General features: G+C 30.9%; 2 protein-coding genes across 2 annotated transcripts in view; one reads left to right on the plus strand and one right to left on the minus strand.

Moving 5' to 3' along the window:
• Positions 1 to 15,455, plus strand: part of LOC123293811 (leucine-rich repeat extensin-like protein 3) — a 25,447-nt gene continuing 9,992 nt past the window's right edge. The window contains exon 1 of the mRNA XM_044874748.1: positions 1 to 358. Coding sequence (XP_044730683.1) covers positions 211 to 358 — 148 coding nt within the window. The 5' untranslated portion in view covers positions 1 to 210. The remainder of the gene's footprint in view (positions 359 to 15,455) is intronic.
• LOC123290907 (salivary glue protein Sgs-4-like) overlaps positions 10,697 to 15,455 on the minus strand; it is a 7,797-nt gene continuing 3,038 nt past the window's right edge. Inside the window, exon 3 of the mRNA XM_044871279.1 lies at positions 10,697 to 10,923. The gene's annotated coding sequence lies outside the window, so the exon portion shown is untranslated. The remainder of the gene's footprint in view (positions 10,924 to 15,455) is intronic.

Genomic DNA, 15,455 nt, shown 5'->3' on the forward strand with positions numbered 1-15,455 from the left:
TGTTATTAAAGTGTAATACCCCTATTCTGGCACCTCAACCCCCTTACAACCTCAGAAGTGGGATAAAAAATCCATTTTCACTCCAAAAAGTAAAAAAAAAATTGTTCCCTCCATTTTTAACATCTCCGTCATCATACATTTCCTCCTATTTTATTCGTGTTTTGAATCCGGGATTCAATCGCTGGTGTATTTATCTGGGATAAATCAATAATGCCACCGAAAAAAGACAATAAAATGGACGAAGATGTCGCAAATGTTATCAGTGAGCTACAAAACCAATTGAACAAAATGCGATCCGAATTGGATCTATTACAATCAAGTCAATCAACTCCAAGAGTTCAAACCGAGTCTCAACAAGGTGAGTTAATCGAGGTTGTAAGGAGGTTGAGGTGTCAGGATACGGGTATTACACTTTAATAACACTTAATAATTGAAAACAATTATATTATTAAAACGATTATACATAAATTAAACAAATTAAATATTTTATTCAACATGGCTTCCTTCTATCACTCTTATTGATTATCGACTAACTCCCAACATTGCTCGTGTATGTTCGCATGCTGACACGAACACCGCTCGGCCATCAAGCCATGAACTCACTGTGGCGAAACAGTGAACCATCCATAGGCGTACCTATCACTCAAACAGTGCAAGTCAATGTTGGTCAGTGGCAGCGTCGCTACAGCTTCTGTCAGGACGACCGAAGCTGTAAGCGACGCTGCAACTGACCAACATTAACTTACAGTACGCCTATGGATAGTTCACTATTTCGCCACAGTGAATTCATAACTTGATAACCGAACAATGTTCTTATCAACAGAGGTACGAACAATATTAATAGTTAGTCGATAATCAATAAGAGTGATAGAAGCCATGTTGAATAAAAAATTTAATTTGTTTAATTTATGTATAATCGTTTTAATAATATAATTGTTTTCAATTATTAAGTGTTATTAAAGTGTAATACCCCTATCCTGACACCTCAACCCCCTTACAATATAGACAAATACATCGAATTGATCTATCGAAATTGGTATCAGAAGAAAGATAATTTAATTACGAAATGCGACCTCATACCTATGAAACCTAAAAAACCTATTATAAATATTATCGAAGATAATAATTGAGAACTCTAGGATATGTCGAAATAAATTTCGATTTTTGCCCCAATTCCTAGATCAGTTTTTTGTATTTTTAAAATACGTATTTTCGACTACCAAGTAGTCATCATCAGTAAGAATTAGCTAGTGAATGTTACTCTTTGCTAATTTGGTGGCGGACTGCACACTGTTACTTTCGTGTTTTTACAATTTATACTGTTCACAGTATCTGTCAAATTGTAGTGTCAGTGGCGCTAGCCAATCAACTGCCATCAGTTGACTAGTCTGGCCAATGAGCATGATATTTTTTGACGTTTAAAATAATAAATTACAAATCAGACCTAAATTAAAAAACTATAAATAAATCATAAAAATAAATAATCATTTATTTTTATAACGTATTGACAATTTTTAGAAATTCAACCCTGATTTTGCAATTTTTATTAAATCCGAATTTGGAATAGGTCCTTTGTTCAAGTTCATTGCTTCATTACCCATCTTTTGAATGAACAGGTCAAAGTAGAAGACAAATTATCACAAGATTCAAAGAACATATGGGCCATTTAAAATATGGAAGAATTGAAAAATCATGTGTAGCCGCTCACGTTATCGAAAAACGACCACAAAATCGACAAATCAAACCTTAAGCTCCTAAAATCAGTACCCAATCCTTGCGAATTAGACGCTTATGAAAGCATCTTCATTCAAAAGATGGGTAATGAAGCAATGAACTTGAACAAAGGACCTATTCCAAATTCGGATTTAATAAAAATTGCAAAATCAGGGTTGAATTTCTAAAAATTGTCAATACGTTATAAAAATAAATGATTATTTATTTTTATGATTTATTTATAGTTTTTTAATTTAGGTCTGATTTGTAATTTATTATTTTAAACGTCAAAAAATACTTGAATGGGCTTGCGCACAAGTATCATGCTCATTGGCCAGACTAGTCAACTGATGGCAGTTGATTGGCTAGCGCCACTGACGCTACAATTTGACAGATACTGTGAACAGTATAAATTGTAAAAACACGAAAGTAACAGTGTGCAGTCCGCCACCAAATTAACAAAGAGTAACATTCACTAGCTAATTCTTACTGATGATGACTACTTGGTAGTCGAAAATACGTATTTTAAAAATACAAAAAACTGATCTAGGAATTGGGGCAAAAATCGAAATTTATTACTAAAAAACCTTGAAACATATCAAGTTAGTTCTTCGATATATTCATTTCAGTGAGTCACCACTGGTTAAAAATAAATTTTTCAAAACCTATCTTCTATGCCATAATGTGGGTGTACAAACTATAAACAAAATAATTTTAGTTTAAAAACATCACGTTGCATAATAATAAAACTGTTCACTTTAAAACCTCCACCATAATATGAGGAAGGTACCAACCCGTGTGTGTAGCATGTAGGTCCCATATACAAAATACATATATATTTAATATAATTGGCCGTAAGATGATGATAAATCTGGGAGCCCATGTCTCTCAATTATGTTCTGGGAGCCTGTAAGTAATAAATCCAAGAACATGTATATTAAGGACGTAAAACTAGAGTGGAGAGGGTAGCAGGAAAAAAGGCGCCTATCTGAGCGAGTCGATTGTTGCGTACTTTGCACTGCGCATCAAGCTGGCTTTTTTTTCATTTGAAAAATTTCAATTGTTTCAAATCACTTAGACATCCTGATGCACTTTTGTCCTAGTCCGTCGACCGACAGCGTTTTGGTTAATTCAGAACTAGGCTTTATAAAATAGTGGATAATTCTGATGCCGAATTGATCATATTACTCTTAAAAATGTGAAGCTATAAGCAATCAAAGATTGCATTCAAAGGTTTTCCATCTCCTTCCAAAATTTTATATGTAATCCCTATGGCGATACTCACGTAAAACGCCACTAATGGGTATCTTCCTCCGTGTTTAATTAGAAATTTTAAACGTTCATATCTTGCATACTAGTAAAGATTTTTACAGACCAACTTCACTTTTCTATTCGTGAAGTGAGAATTCTTCATCTGAAATGATAAAAAAATTTAGTCCGATCCCCTATTGTATGAATTTTATTAGGAAGTGAATATTGCAAGTCCTATAAAAGAAATTAATTTAAAATTAATTTTTGAATAGAAATAATTTTCAGAGACACTTTGAGGCAGAATGGTGATGAGAATGTTCCCCAAATCTATCACACTACCTCACGGTATAATCATATTCCTCATTGCATATCGTATACATGCGATACATGCTTAAACATGCTTGAACAACAATAAATGAATGAAAATGTATCGCAATTTTGATCATAAATCATATACTTATGTACAAAACAAAATATTATATAAAATATTATTTTAGTTTACTTACTTTACTTATACATAGATACTACTAACATAAACATTAAACAAATACAACTAAACAAAAACAACAACAACCAGCCAGCCAGCCAGCCAGCCCAACGAAACGAAACGATATATATAGAAATGAAAAACCATCTATGATATTTATTTTACATCATTTTATTATATACCATATAATGTACGATGGGGTGTAGAAAAAATTGAATCAATTCAAGGATTTTCAAACAGTACATAATTAGGATCATTGCTTTCTTCCGGGAACAGGACTCCACATTCTTGAAGAATGTTAGAGCTAGATTAATTTTTGATCACAAATTTGAAAAGTATGACCCCAATTTAGTAGGATTACATACTTGCTTCATCAAAATTGGATAAATGATGTGATAGAGCAAAATAAATTTTTTTTATTCCGATGACGTCATAAAGTAAAAAAAATTCGATTTTTTTGGATAATTCAGGCAAAGATCAGATCTGATTACATTTTTTTTTTTGAAACCCACTAATTTTGAGTCATTCTTTTTAGCTGTGATGTCAATTTTTCGCTTGGTATCACTTATGTGCTTAATTCCGAGACCAGGACTGCACATTCTTGAAACCTATTAGTGCAAGGTTAATTTTGGTCACAAATTTAAAAAGTATAGCCCAAATCTAGTAGGATAACATACTTGGTTTATCAAAATTGGATAAAATTTGGATGTGATACAGCAAAATTTAATTTTTTGGATTTTGTTGACGTAATCAAGTTAAAAAGTTCGATTTTTTTGATAACACGGGAAAATTTGATCCGATCTTATTGGAATTTTTTTTGAAACCCACTAATTTTGGGCCATTCTTTTCAGCTGTGATGTCAATTTTTCGCTAGCTATCACGTATGTGCTTACTTCCGGGACCAGGATTCCACATTCTGGAAACCTCTTAGAGGGAGCTTGGTGTTCTTGATCAAAATTAACAATATGGTACTTTTTAATACCTTTAATGAACAGCGAATATATTAATAATAATTACAATTTTAATCCAATTTTGTTTGTATTACTCGGTTTTATTAATTATCAACTAAATTTCGATTTTGGAGGTTAATCAGTTCCTTATGCAAAATACCCCAATATCATTTAGGAGAGTTCCTTGTTTTGCTCGGAAACATAGAGAAAAATCAATACTTTAATTTGATACTCTATCGTTTGAATAAAACAAAACTTTATCAATTAAATGTACTCTTTAATGTAAAATGACACGATTATGGCAACCCTCCACCATTTGCCTATACTCTTATGTTGAATAATATCAGTATTTAAATTTTCATCAAAATTGTTGGAGCCGATCTCGATATATATAAGGCGCAACCTAAATACTTTCTACCGGAAGGGGTGAGAATGCAGCTTTTGCAGGCGGATATTGAGCTAGACCAACTAGAAACAGAAAACAATGGAATGTACTAGGAGAGGCCTTTGCCCAGGAAGTAGGATGGCTAAGGCTGACTATTATTACGGCATTCAGATTTAAGAACAAGATTCTGAATCGTTATATTTCGAAATATACGCCAGTGAAAATTAACGCAGTATGCTAAAAATGTTATCGGAGGGATGGATTCTAACAATCGACTTGAGTAGTTTCATTTTTTTTTATTATTTACATACATACATACATTTTCTTTTTGTATATATGCTTGCCTATATTGTTGGATGATGAATACAGAGCTTGTGTACACATAAATATTACTTGACCAATACGCTCACTAGGTATACATCTGCTACCATCGGCATCATATCTGTTACCAATCTGCCGGCTACCAATACTCTACACACACTTTTCTTTTGTTTCATTCAACATATAAAAATAATAAAATTAAAAACTTTTTTTTTCTTTTTTGTTTAAATTAGTTTATTTATATTCCGACTTCCTACGCCTTATTCGTTTGCCTCTGTGTAAGTTAGTTAATCTCTAATGAATTCAAACTGTCATGTGATAAATTTAATTATATTTGATATGTGTATTAATCTTTAAAACAAATTTAAATGACATTTATTTAATTTTGTTAGCGCGTAATGATGCGAACGAAATGATTACTAAACGAAACGATGCGAACGATGGTTATCACTCGTTCTGTATGTATGTTTGTAACCTTTTGCCTATAATATTTACTATTTGGTGTCGAGCAAGTTGTTCATGTTCATGTTTATTTCATTTGACTTTATTCAAAGTCTTGGGTGATTTCTTATATTCATTTTATTCCAATTTTCTAACCTTCCACGCACAAATGCACAGCTTTCGGCTATAAAATATAATAAATAGGGATTATCGATGATTTTTTTTTGCTTTAATTAAAGCTCATTCATGTAGCATACAAGATAGAAAAATTATTTTTTGAATAGCTATAGAAACAATCAAGATAAAAGCCATCAAAGATTTGTATCTCTTTCTAGTAAAACAAAATTTAGCATGTTCTTATGAAAAATCTCTAATATCCATTTTTTTGTCATATCTTTTACGCTATTTTCATATTTTGTTAAAAAATGGGAAAAAAATCAAAATGTCTGATATCGAAGTAATCTGGTAAGCGGCAGAAATTTTTTTCAGTTTTTCCTTTTTTTTACTGAAGTTTTTGGGAATTCTCCCACTCTTTATTCAAATTACCGTCATACTGCCAGCCGCGGTGTTTGCCACTTTTTTTTCATAACCATGAACAATAAAATCGCATTTGAGTTTCTCCAGTTAGGATGCACTTTTTCCGTTTTTCTTCAACCCCCCCCTTCCGAAACCGGGATAAAGTTTTGCCTGCTACTATTTTTCCCCATTTATAAAAAATGGATGCTTTGACTTATCGCGTTGCTTCCTGACGGTAAGAATCCACTTTTTCCCCAGATTTCTACACCCTCTATGTCCTATGAAAAAAAATGCACCACATCGACTCAGGAGCTTATTTTTTACTCGGCCAATAGTTAGGGTTTATGGATTTTTTTTTTAAGTGCCATATCCTAGAATAATATAAAATAGGCTTAATTTCTTCCTCAAACTTTGGTTACCCTTACAACACCCGGTATATCATATGTAATTTAACATTTAGTATTCAACTAGTGACTTTAGTGCACTAATTCATTTATATTGCATAAAAACATACTCTGTTGAAACGACGTCAAGTATACATATAAGACAGCAAAAAATTGTGCAAGGTTACTACTTCAATTTAAAAAAAACTGTAACCTCCCATTCCCATAGAAGTTTTCATTACGTTATTGATTATTTTCCCAAGTTTTCTTCGAGGGGGCACTCTTGAAGAAGGCAATAGGCAATCTTGTAAATATGCATGAAACTTATCTTTATTGGATAAATCACACACTTACAGCTTTACAACTTCACATATACCTTAGCAATTTTGTATATTTTGAGGAAGCCATCGAAAAAGCTTGTAAATTGAGTTTTTTAAGTTTTTTTGCAACTTGGTTATTCATTTTTTATACTACTAACTTCCTATGGGCTAAACAGTACACGTTTGCATATATATTAAGAAAATACCTCAAAAAAGAAAAGGCTATGTTTGTTTGAGCTATTTGCAGCTTTCAGGCACTCCCAACCCACACGCCTGGTGAAATTAACATGAAAATTACTTGAATTGTTCGCTATAAGTGTGTTTAGAAATTGTCATTATTTTTGCGCCATCTGCCATTTGATGAATTATTCCTGCAGTTGTAACTTGAACCACGACTTATTGATTCAGTCAATATAGACTAAAAAAAGGCCGGACCTGGAAAAAATTACAATACTGACTCTGAGGTTATAGATCGTTAGGGGGGCATGTAAATAACTTTAAAAAAAATTAAGAGAATTTTTCGTTCCGCTGTTTTTGAGAAAATCCAAAAAAATGGGAAAAAAAAATTTGGAATGCGTTTTTCTCGGAATCTATTGGTTTAAGGGAAAAGTTTTTCAAATAAAAAATGTAGAAGACATTGTCAGCTACATTTTATGTCATTGGAGCAACGTCATACGAGTTAAATTACAAAAAGCAGGTGGCGTTAAAGTATCAAAAAAGGGTTTTTCACGATTTTCATTAAGAAAAAATGATGTTTTTGTAAAAGTGTAAATGAGAAAGTTGTTTGACTCAAAATTAGCTTCAACTTTTATTTAAACAATTTTTATGAAAACTTATCGTTTCCGAGCTATAGTAAAACAATGTATGTTTAAAATAAACCAAGAAAATAAAAAGGAAATCAAGTACTCCTTTTCAAAATTTTAAAAAACTTAACTTTCAGATTTTTCAGCAAGCTGTATTTCAAAAACGGTAAGTTTTACAAAAAAATTGTTTAAATAAAAGTTCAAGCTAATTTTGAGTCAAACAACTTTTTCATTTACACTTTTACAAAAAAATCATTTTTTCTTAATGAAAACCGTGGAAAACCCTTTTTTTGATACTTTAACGCCACCTACTTTTTGTAATTTAACTCGTATGACGTTGCTCCAATGACATAAAATGTAGCTGACAGTGTCTTCTACATTTTTTATTTGAAAAACTTTTCCCTTAAACCAATAGATTCCGAGAAAAACGCATTCCAAATTTTTTTTTCCCATTTTTTTGGATTTTCTCAAAAACAGCGGAACGAAAAATTCTCTTAATTTTTTTTAAAGTTATTTACATGCCCCCCTAACGATCTATAACCTCAGAGTCAGTATTGTAATTTTTTCCAGTCAAAATGCCAGATTTACTGTACCATATTATCTACAAACATATTACATTAGAATGGAATAACATTACATTATAATGAAATATTACGAATATAAAAATGAAATTATAATTAGACAGACGAAAGGTATTAAACTATTTAAACATCACAAAATGTTTTGACATTAGATTTAATTAAACTAGTGTTTTGTTGGTGTAGTATTTAGTAATAGGCTTTCGGCATTTTCACTTTATCTATGTAGGTAGGTAGGTAACTATCTATTACATACGTACGACGTAGGTACAGTACCTACTAGAAAGGTAGGTTGTAATATAACGTCATATCATAATTTACACTAATCATTAATGAATTAAAATAGAATTTCTTTCCATATGTTATGTTTTATATTATACTAGCTGGGAACTACCCGCTTTGCTGGGCAACATCCCCACTTGCACCCCTCCCTCCACATTTCCTTGCGTTGGATAACAGTTTTGTAATGTACACGTCATGCTCTTTTATTTGATACCCCACTTAGGTATATTTGTAAATATTCGATATTTCCTTCCCACTTTCTCGCTACACCTTTCTACCCTCCGAAGGTTAAAAAAATTTCTAAATGTAATTTGAAACATTCTGACCAAGTTTTGAACTATTAAAAGCCATAATTGAAAAATATGAATTTTTTATTCATGAACACCCCCGCAACCCCCCTTGTGGGTGGAATTTCGTAAAATCCGTTCTTAGCTGACCTCTACTTGGCAAAAGGAATATTCCTGCCAAATTTCAAGTCTCTAGGTCTTATAGTTCCAGAGATATCGTGATGAGTGACTATCTATATCTATAGAAAGTCTCCTATATATTTATAGAAGATAAATTACCTAGCAGATACCTGCCCGCTTTGCTGGGCAATTTTTCCATTTGAAAACAAAGACTGTCACGTTATAGCCCTCACTTATCCTCCCTTTTGTTCACAATTTTATGGATTTTAATTTTTTGGTGAGGAATTATCTTTTTAGAAAATGAAAATGAAGTTTCATCAATTTCAAAAATCGGATGCATTTGATGACTGGTCGAATAGTTTTTGAGATACGAACTAAAATCGATCCAAATATTGCGATATCTCAGAAACTCTTGATCCAATCATTAAATTATCCGGATTTTTATACTTTTTGGATCAAAATTACCCCATCCACTAAGTTTCATCAAATTCCAAACCAAAAATTTTTTTGCGATTTTCTGGATTTTATCAAAGGGGTACCCCTTAAAAAAATTCCAAATAATCGAAAAATTTTTTTGGCCTCCAATTTCGATAAAACTTAGTATATAAGGTAATTTTGACCCAAAAATTGCAAAAATCGGGTGCATTTGATGACTGGTCGAATAGTTTTTGAGATACGGACTAAAATCGGTCCAAATATCGCGATATCTCAGAAACTCTGGATCCAATCATTAAATTAACATTAATGTTAAAAAATTAAGAACTTAGTATATAAGAAAATTTTGACTCAAAAAGTACACAAATCAGGTTCATTTGCAAAATAAAAGCTTTTTCTGTAAAAACACTTAACAATTAATACTACTTGCTGAAAACAAACACCAAAATCACCTGACAAATACAAAAAAAAAATATCCAATATACTGCCCCAAAAATCTCATCCAAAAAATACCCCCTCCCACCATGCTATACGTATACGAATTTTCATCAAAATCATTAGAGTCAATCCCGAGATATGCAGTATATATAAAAGAATTTCTCGCTTAAGTGTTTAAGGTGCAAGAAGATAAGGTGCTGACTAAATCACGTACAGTTTCCCCAGAGAGCCGAAATACAAATTTATTTTAATACTGGTTCAGGGAACAAACGTAACTTCATTATTATTTCTAACATATCCACAAAAACATACTAAACATACTCACAAAAAAAGAGCACGATTTACCATTATCGCATCCGAAACGTGGACGTGACAGGATTTGTTTATTTTATTGATAAAAACAAAATTGAAACGTCATACGTACGTCGCAGTTCACGTTATAACTAATTCTCCTCTCAAGTATGTTTCAGCCAGATAAACCTCCCTCCCCTTCTGGTTAGAGATATAAGCGGCACGCACAATTACCCACTTCGCTCAATAACCCCAAATTGCTGCCTCCCTAGATATCTCTATCAATAAAAAGAGTTTTAGACAATAAAACCATAATTTCATTAAGAATGTCTATTTATTAAAAATGAAATAATACAGTTTAAAACAAAAATATACGAAAATCTCTTAGGGTACACGATTATTGTGTGTCTAATGATGAATCCTCTTTGTTTAATCGTTTTATTATCAGTTTTATGAAAAACAAAATCATTCAATTAAAATCAATGTCTTTGATAATTTTGATGTAATCTTTTGACCATATAATTAATAATTGCACATAAAATTTCATAATACGATTAAACCAAATTTATCAAAAAAGAATGAAAATCGCAGTTGAAACATCGATTGAGTAAAATGATTTAAGTATTTTTCATAAAACAGAAAATATCAAGATTAATTAGTAAAATCTTTTGATTATTTCTTATTTCTTTGGATATCTTATGTAACTTTTTTTCTTAAGGAGTTATTTACAAATATCGGTATCAAGAACGAAGAAAAACAGATAGCGAAAGCTTGAAGCTATTTGGGGTCCTGCTTCATCCAAATGTTAAACCATCATTCCAAATGTGCCCAAGTACAAAAGCATATATATAGCGGCAGTTATTTTCTTTTTATATATTATGTTGAACAAAGATTGGCGATCGGAGGTTGTGAATAATAATTTCTAAAAACAAAAAAGATAAGATTTTATTAAAGTTTCGTTTCAAGAAAAATAAAATTTATTCAAAAATCATCCTAAAAAACAGTTATCTTTCAAATTTATTCTTTCTGTATCATAAAAAAATTTTTATAATATTTTGGTAGAAAACTCGAGGGCCGAAAATTTAAATCCTGCTGTCTATTCTAAACAACAAAATATTTATAAAAAAAACCATATTTTTGCGATATTTTTCAAACTAGCTATTCAGAGTATCTCATTTGAGTTCATCAATATATTCAAATATTTTCAAAGACTGTGTCCAATATCAAGATCTCTTCAGAAAAAGTTATCCCTATTCGTAAGTAAGCGATTATGAGCCTATGATAGCTTACCAATCGAAAAGTGTACATAGGCTTTTTTTAATTAAATAAATTTTAATAATTTTTTTCGTAGAACGATTTTTTGCAGGCTAGCCTATTATTGGCGTGATTAAATTATCCTTCTTTATATTTCCACTTATACGAATTTCGATTAGTTAATAGACAGTATGAACAGATGTAAGTTAATAGAGGTACTATACCAATCTGTTAACCAATCAAAATTCGTACCAGACAAAAGATAATTTAATTACGACAAGTGAAAACAAACAATTGGCTGAATTAATTGTTGAAATACCATGCATAGTCAGAGTTGATTTCTTTATCATATAACACATCGCACATGTGACACATACATATCTGATATTCAAGTATGGTACATACTATAAAATTTCCGCCTAATTGGCGGCCTCACGGGTAAACAGTGATGTTTACCAAAAAATGTTTCCAGCAAAAGTTGTTTATTTTTTATTAAGGAACATTTTTTAAATTTAAGCTTTTGTTCTATCTCTAACGGTTTACAAGATGGATCCTACGGACCCAAGACCCAATTGACCTATGATGCTCATTTACGAACTCGACCTCGCATTTTACGTCCTGAGTACGCTGTAAAAATTTCAGCTCGATTTCTTTTTTCGTTTTTGAGTTATCGTGTCCGCAGACGGACGGACGGACAACCGGAAATGGACTAATTAGGTGATTCTATGAACACCTTTAGCAAAATTTTGTGCGTGGCATCAATATTTTTAAGCGTTACAAACTTGGGACTAAACTTAGTATACCTTGCATATTACATATATGCATGGTATAAAAATAATGGTTTAGGCTTGCCGACAAAAAAAATTCATGAAAAAATGATAAAAATTACTTATAATGCTATAAAAACCGATAGAAAAACTGATAGGAGTATTTAAAAATCAATAAAATTTCATTAAAAAATTGTCTCATCTGGTTATCAGATTGGTGAAGAGATCGACGCCATACCATCTCTTTTACTACAGGATGTTAAAAAAGTTCAAGATCCTCTCTAAATTTTAGGAAATAATTACTAAGGCAAAAGTTGTAGGATTTTGCACGTATAATCAAACTTGACCATCATTGCAATATAGTAGCGAAAACCTACAACGTTTTTATTCAGCCATTTTTTTCTAAAATTCAAGAGGGATCTCGAACTTTTAGAACACTCTATATAAAAGATATTAAAATTTTGAAAATTGGATTTAGTTCATTTTTCACTTTTACGAAGGAATAGTTTTCTAGAGGCCCAAAAATTTATTTACGGTTATAGAGATAAATTTTTCTAAGAGATCTATTATTGGATGCAGTCTTTGGAAAAAATTCAATTCGTTGTGTGCGTGGTCATGTTAGTGACAATAAAATCGATGCCAGCGCTTCTAGTGAAAAATTTTGGCGATAAAAGAGGCTGTTATGACTATTTTGCAATTCTTTACATGTTAATGTTATAGAAAATGTCAAATTAAAATTATTGAAAAACACTAATTAATTAAACTTAATGCATTAAAAATTGTGAAAAAAAGAAATCAAATTTATACAATTATATATGCATCCATACAATTCTATAATTAAAATAGTGTATCGTTTACCATGGACACGCCTCCAATAAAACTCACACACGGTGCGAATATATTGAACTGAAATGAAATACTTTGAATGTCAATGTAAGAATATTCTCATAAAATATGGTGCAAGTTACACACGATATTCGTGTAAATAAAACCAACGAAATAAGTATGTTAAAAATATTGAGGTGAAATTCTTGAAAATTTATGATTCATTTTTTTCTCACATACTAGAAACAACAAAACATTAAATCCTTTTTACAATGAATATAAAATTTTCATTTTGATTCAAAGTTCTGTGAATAATTTATTCATGAAAAACAATAATAAATTGTAAGATTCGTTTTTATTATGTTTTTTTTTACCACAGACATCTATACTGAACCCAGAGAGCTACAAACGAAAAAAAAATTTAATCTATAAACAAAAGATGCAGCTTGAATAAAAACAAGTATAAACAATTAAATGAGTTACAGCTTTTTTTCCCCGAAAATTTTCCTAAAATTTGTTCTAAATGCTATGAAATGAAACTTTAAATACCAAAAATTTCCTCCAACTCAAGACTCACTATTTGATGCTGTCTAAAAATTTTCAACTTTCTATTTTCGTTTTTTGATAACAGGAAGCTTCAATTTTGCCCTAATATGGACATTGGACAATTAGGAAGAATAGGTTTCCTACGAATACCTGTATAACTATACCTGTTTTCGTTTTTGACCAAAATCGTTTTGACCAATTTCGTTCTCATATTTAATATTTAGACAGAAATTTAGGTGACTTAATTTTCAGTTTCGATCAAACATTTAGAAAACATTTTAAAATAATTCCCAAATAAACGAGTTTTTTTATTCCCAAGAAAAATTTCAAAAAGACTATCGAAAGATTTTAGAGCATGTACTATACTTATTCACAAAAAATAACCAAAAATCCCTTTTTTACGGGGAAAGTAATCTTGTACGGAAAATATGTTTCTCCTTTTGAAATCTAACAGGTTTGAAACAAATTTTTAACCAGAAAAATTTTTGTTCGAAATCTGTGATCCCGTTGTCTTTCGATTTAAGCCCATGAATAGGAAATTAGGTCATAGAAAACTTCAAGTCCAAAATGCTTCTGAGCTCAGAACTCGAATTTTTATAATTTCGGATTAAGTTGAATTTTTTCGAGAATTATATTATGCATAATATTTTATATAGTGATTCTGGATGGTAATAGGATGATTGAAATTTATTCAACAAAATTCTTAATAGTTTGAAGTGGCTCAACTTCCATCTGTGTCACGTGTTTTATTTAAATTAAATTAGGTATATTTTTTGATAAAATTTTGAAAGCGATCGATTCAATGATAGACACATCTAGCTGCAGAAAAGTCTACATATAGACGAAGTCTATACATGGTTCTCCATATTATACACATTTTTCGAAAAATGTACATGTACATAGTTATTTCGTTTTTTGTCCTTAAAAAACATAAAAATTTTCCAATGAAAAAGTTTTTCCTTCAATATAACATACATAGTAGTCTGTAAAATTTATGATATTCTTAGCTTACACGACTGAAAATGTTGTACAAAGGCAGCAGACACACACACATTTCCTCATTGATAGTAGAGTAAAATGGTGATAATATTAGATGTAATATAGAGAGAATATATATATTTTTTGGTTAAATCTCATCCATATTTACCCTTTTTTTGTAAATTTTTTTTATCCATATACACCTGCTACAACAAAATACAAAACACTCGTTTCGCATAAGCATCATAATTCTATCTCGACCCGCCCCTTTTGCCCCCGACCATCACCGGTAAAAGAAAATTACATAAAGGAAAAAATAAAAAATGAAAGAAAATTTTAAACAAAGTTTGTGCAATTTTTGTTTAGCGTCTCAATAGGAAAGTAAAATGCAATTTTATGAATTTTATACAAACATAAATTTAAAAATCTTGAAGAGTATTTTAACTAAACTGTATTGTTTTGAGGGTTCTGTAACTAAAAACAAAAAATTGGTGCCTTCAATGTGAAATGCATTCCCTTATTGTAAGCGGAACTTTTCAGGGTGTACGTTCTTTGTATATTCATTTTAACGAAAAATTTTCGAAGTTGAAATTCTTAAATTGATTCTTATGACAACTGCTTTTATATTAAGACTAAAATGGAAGTCCTTACAGGTTTAGAAAAAAGTCTGCATTACAAAATACTTCGGTGTAAGCATTTTGTTTGAAACTTTCTCTGTATTTCTGTTTCTCACAAAAAGATAGACTGAATTCAAAAAACCTGATTTAACTATCTGATTTTGACCATCGAAATATAAGAGCAATCGACATAAATATTTGTTTTTTACTGTTTTACATGAACAGTCTATCTGAGAAATTAAATTAGGGTGATTATTTTACGCCCAAATTGATTTTTATCATGTTCTTAACGAGCCATTTAGTTTTTTAGCATCATGTTTAGTTAAAAAAAACTTTTCAATTTAACAGTATTTGATCTACATCGAATTTTTAAATTTCCCAGAGCAAATTCGAGGGCAAAAGTGCCAAAGTGATGTTGAGCTTTAGGGTCAATTGGAGTCTGAGGTGTAATAACTACCTTTCTGTTA

Source organism: Chrysoperla carnea, chromosome 1 (genome assembly GCF_905475395.1).
Source record: "Chrysoperla carnea chromosome 1, inChrCarn1.1, whole genome shotgun sequence".
Taxonomy (NCBI): domain Eukaryota; kingdom Metazoa; phylum Arthropoda; class Insecta; order Neuroptera; family Chrysopidae; genus Chrysoperla; species Chrysoperla carnea.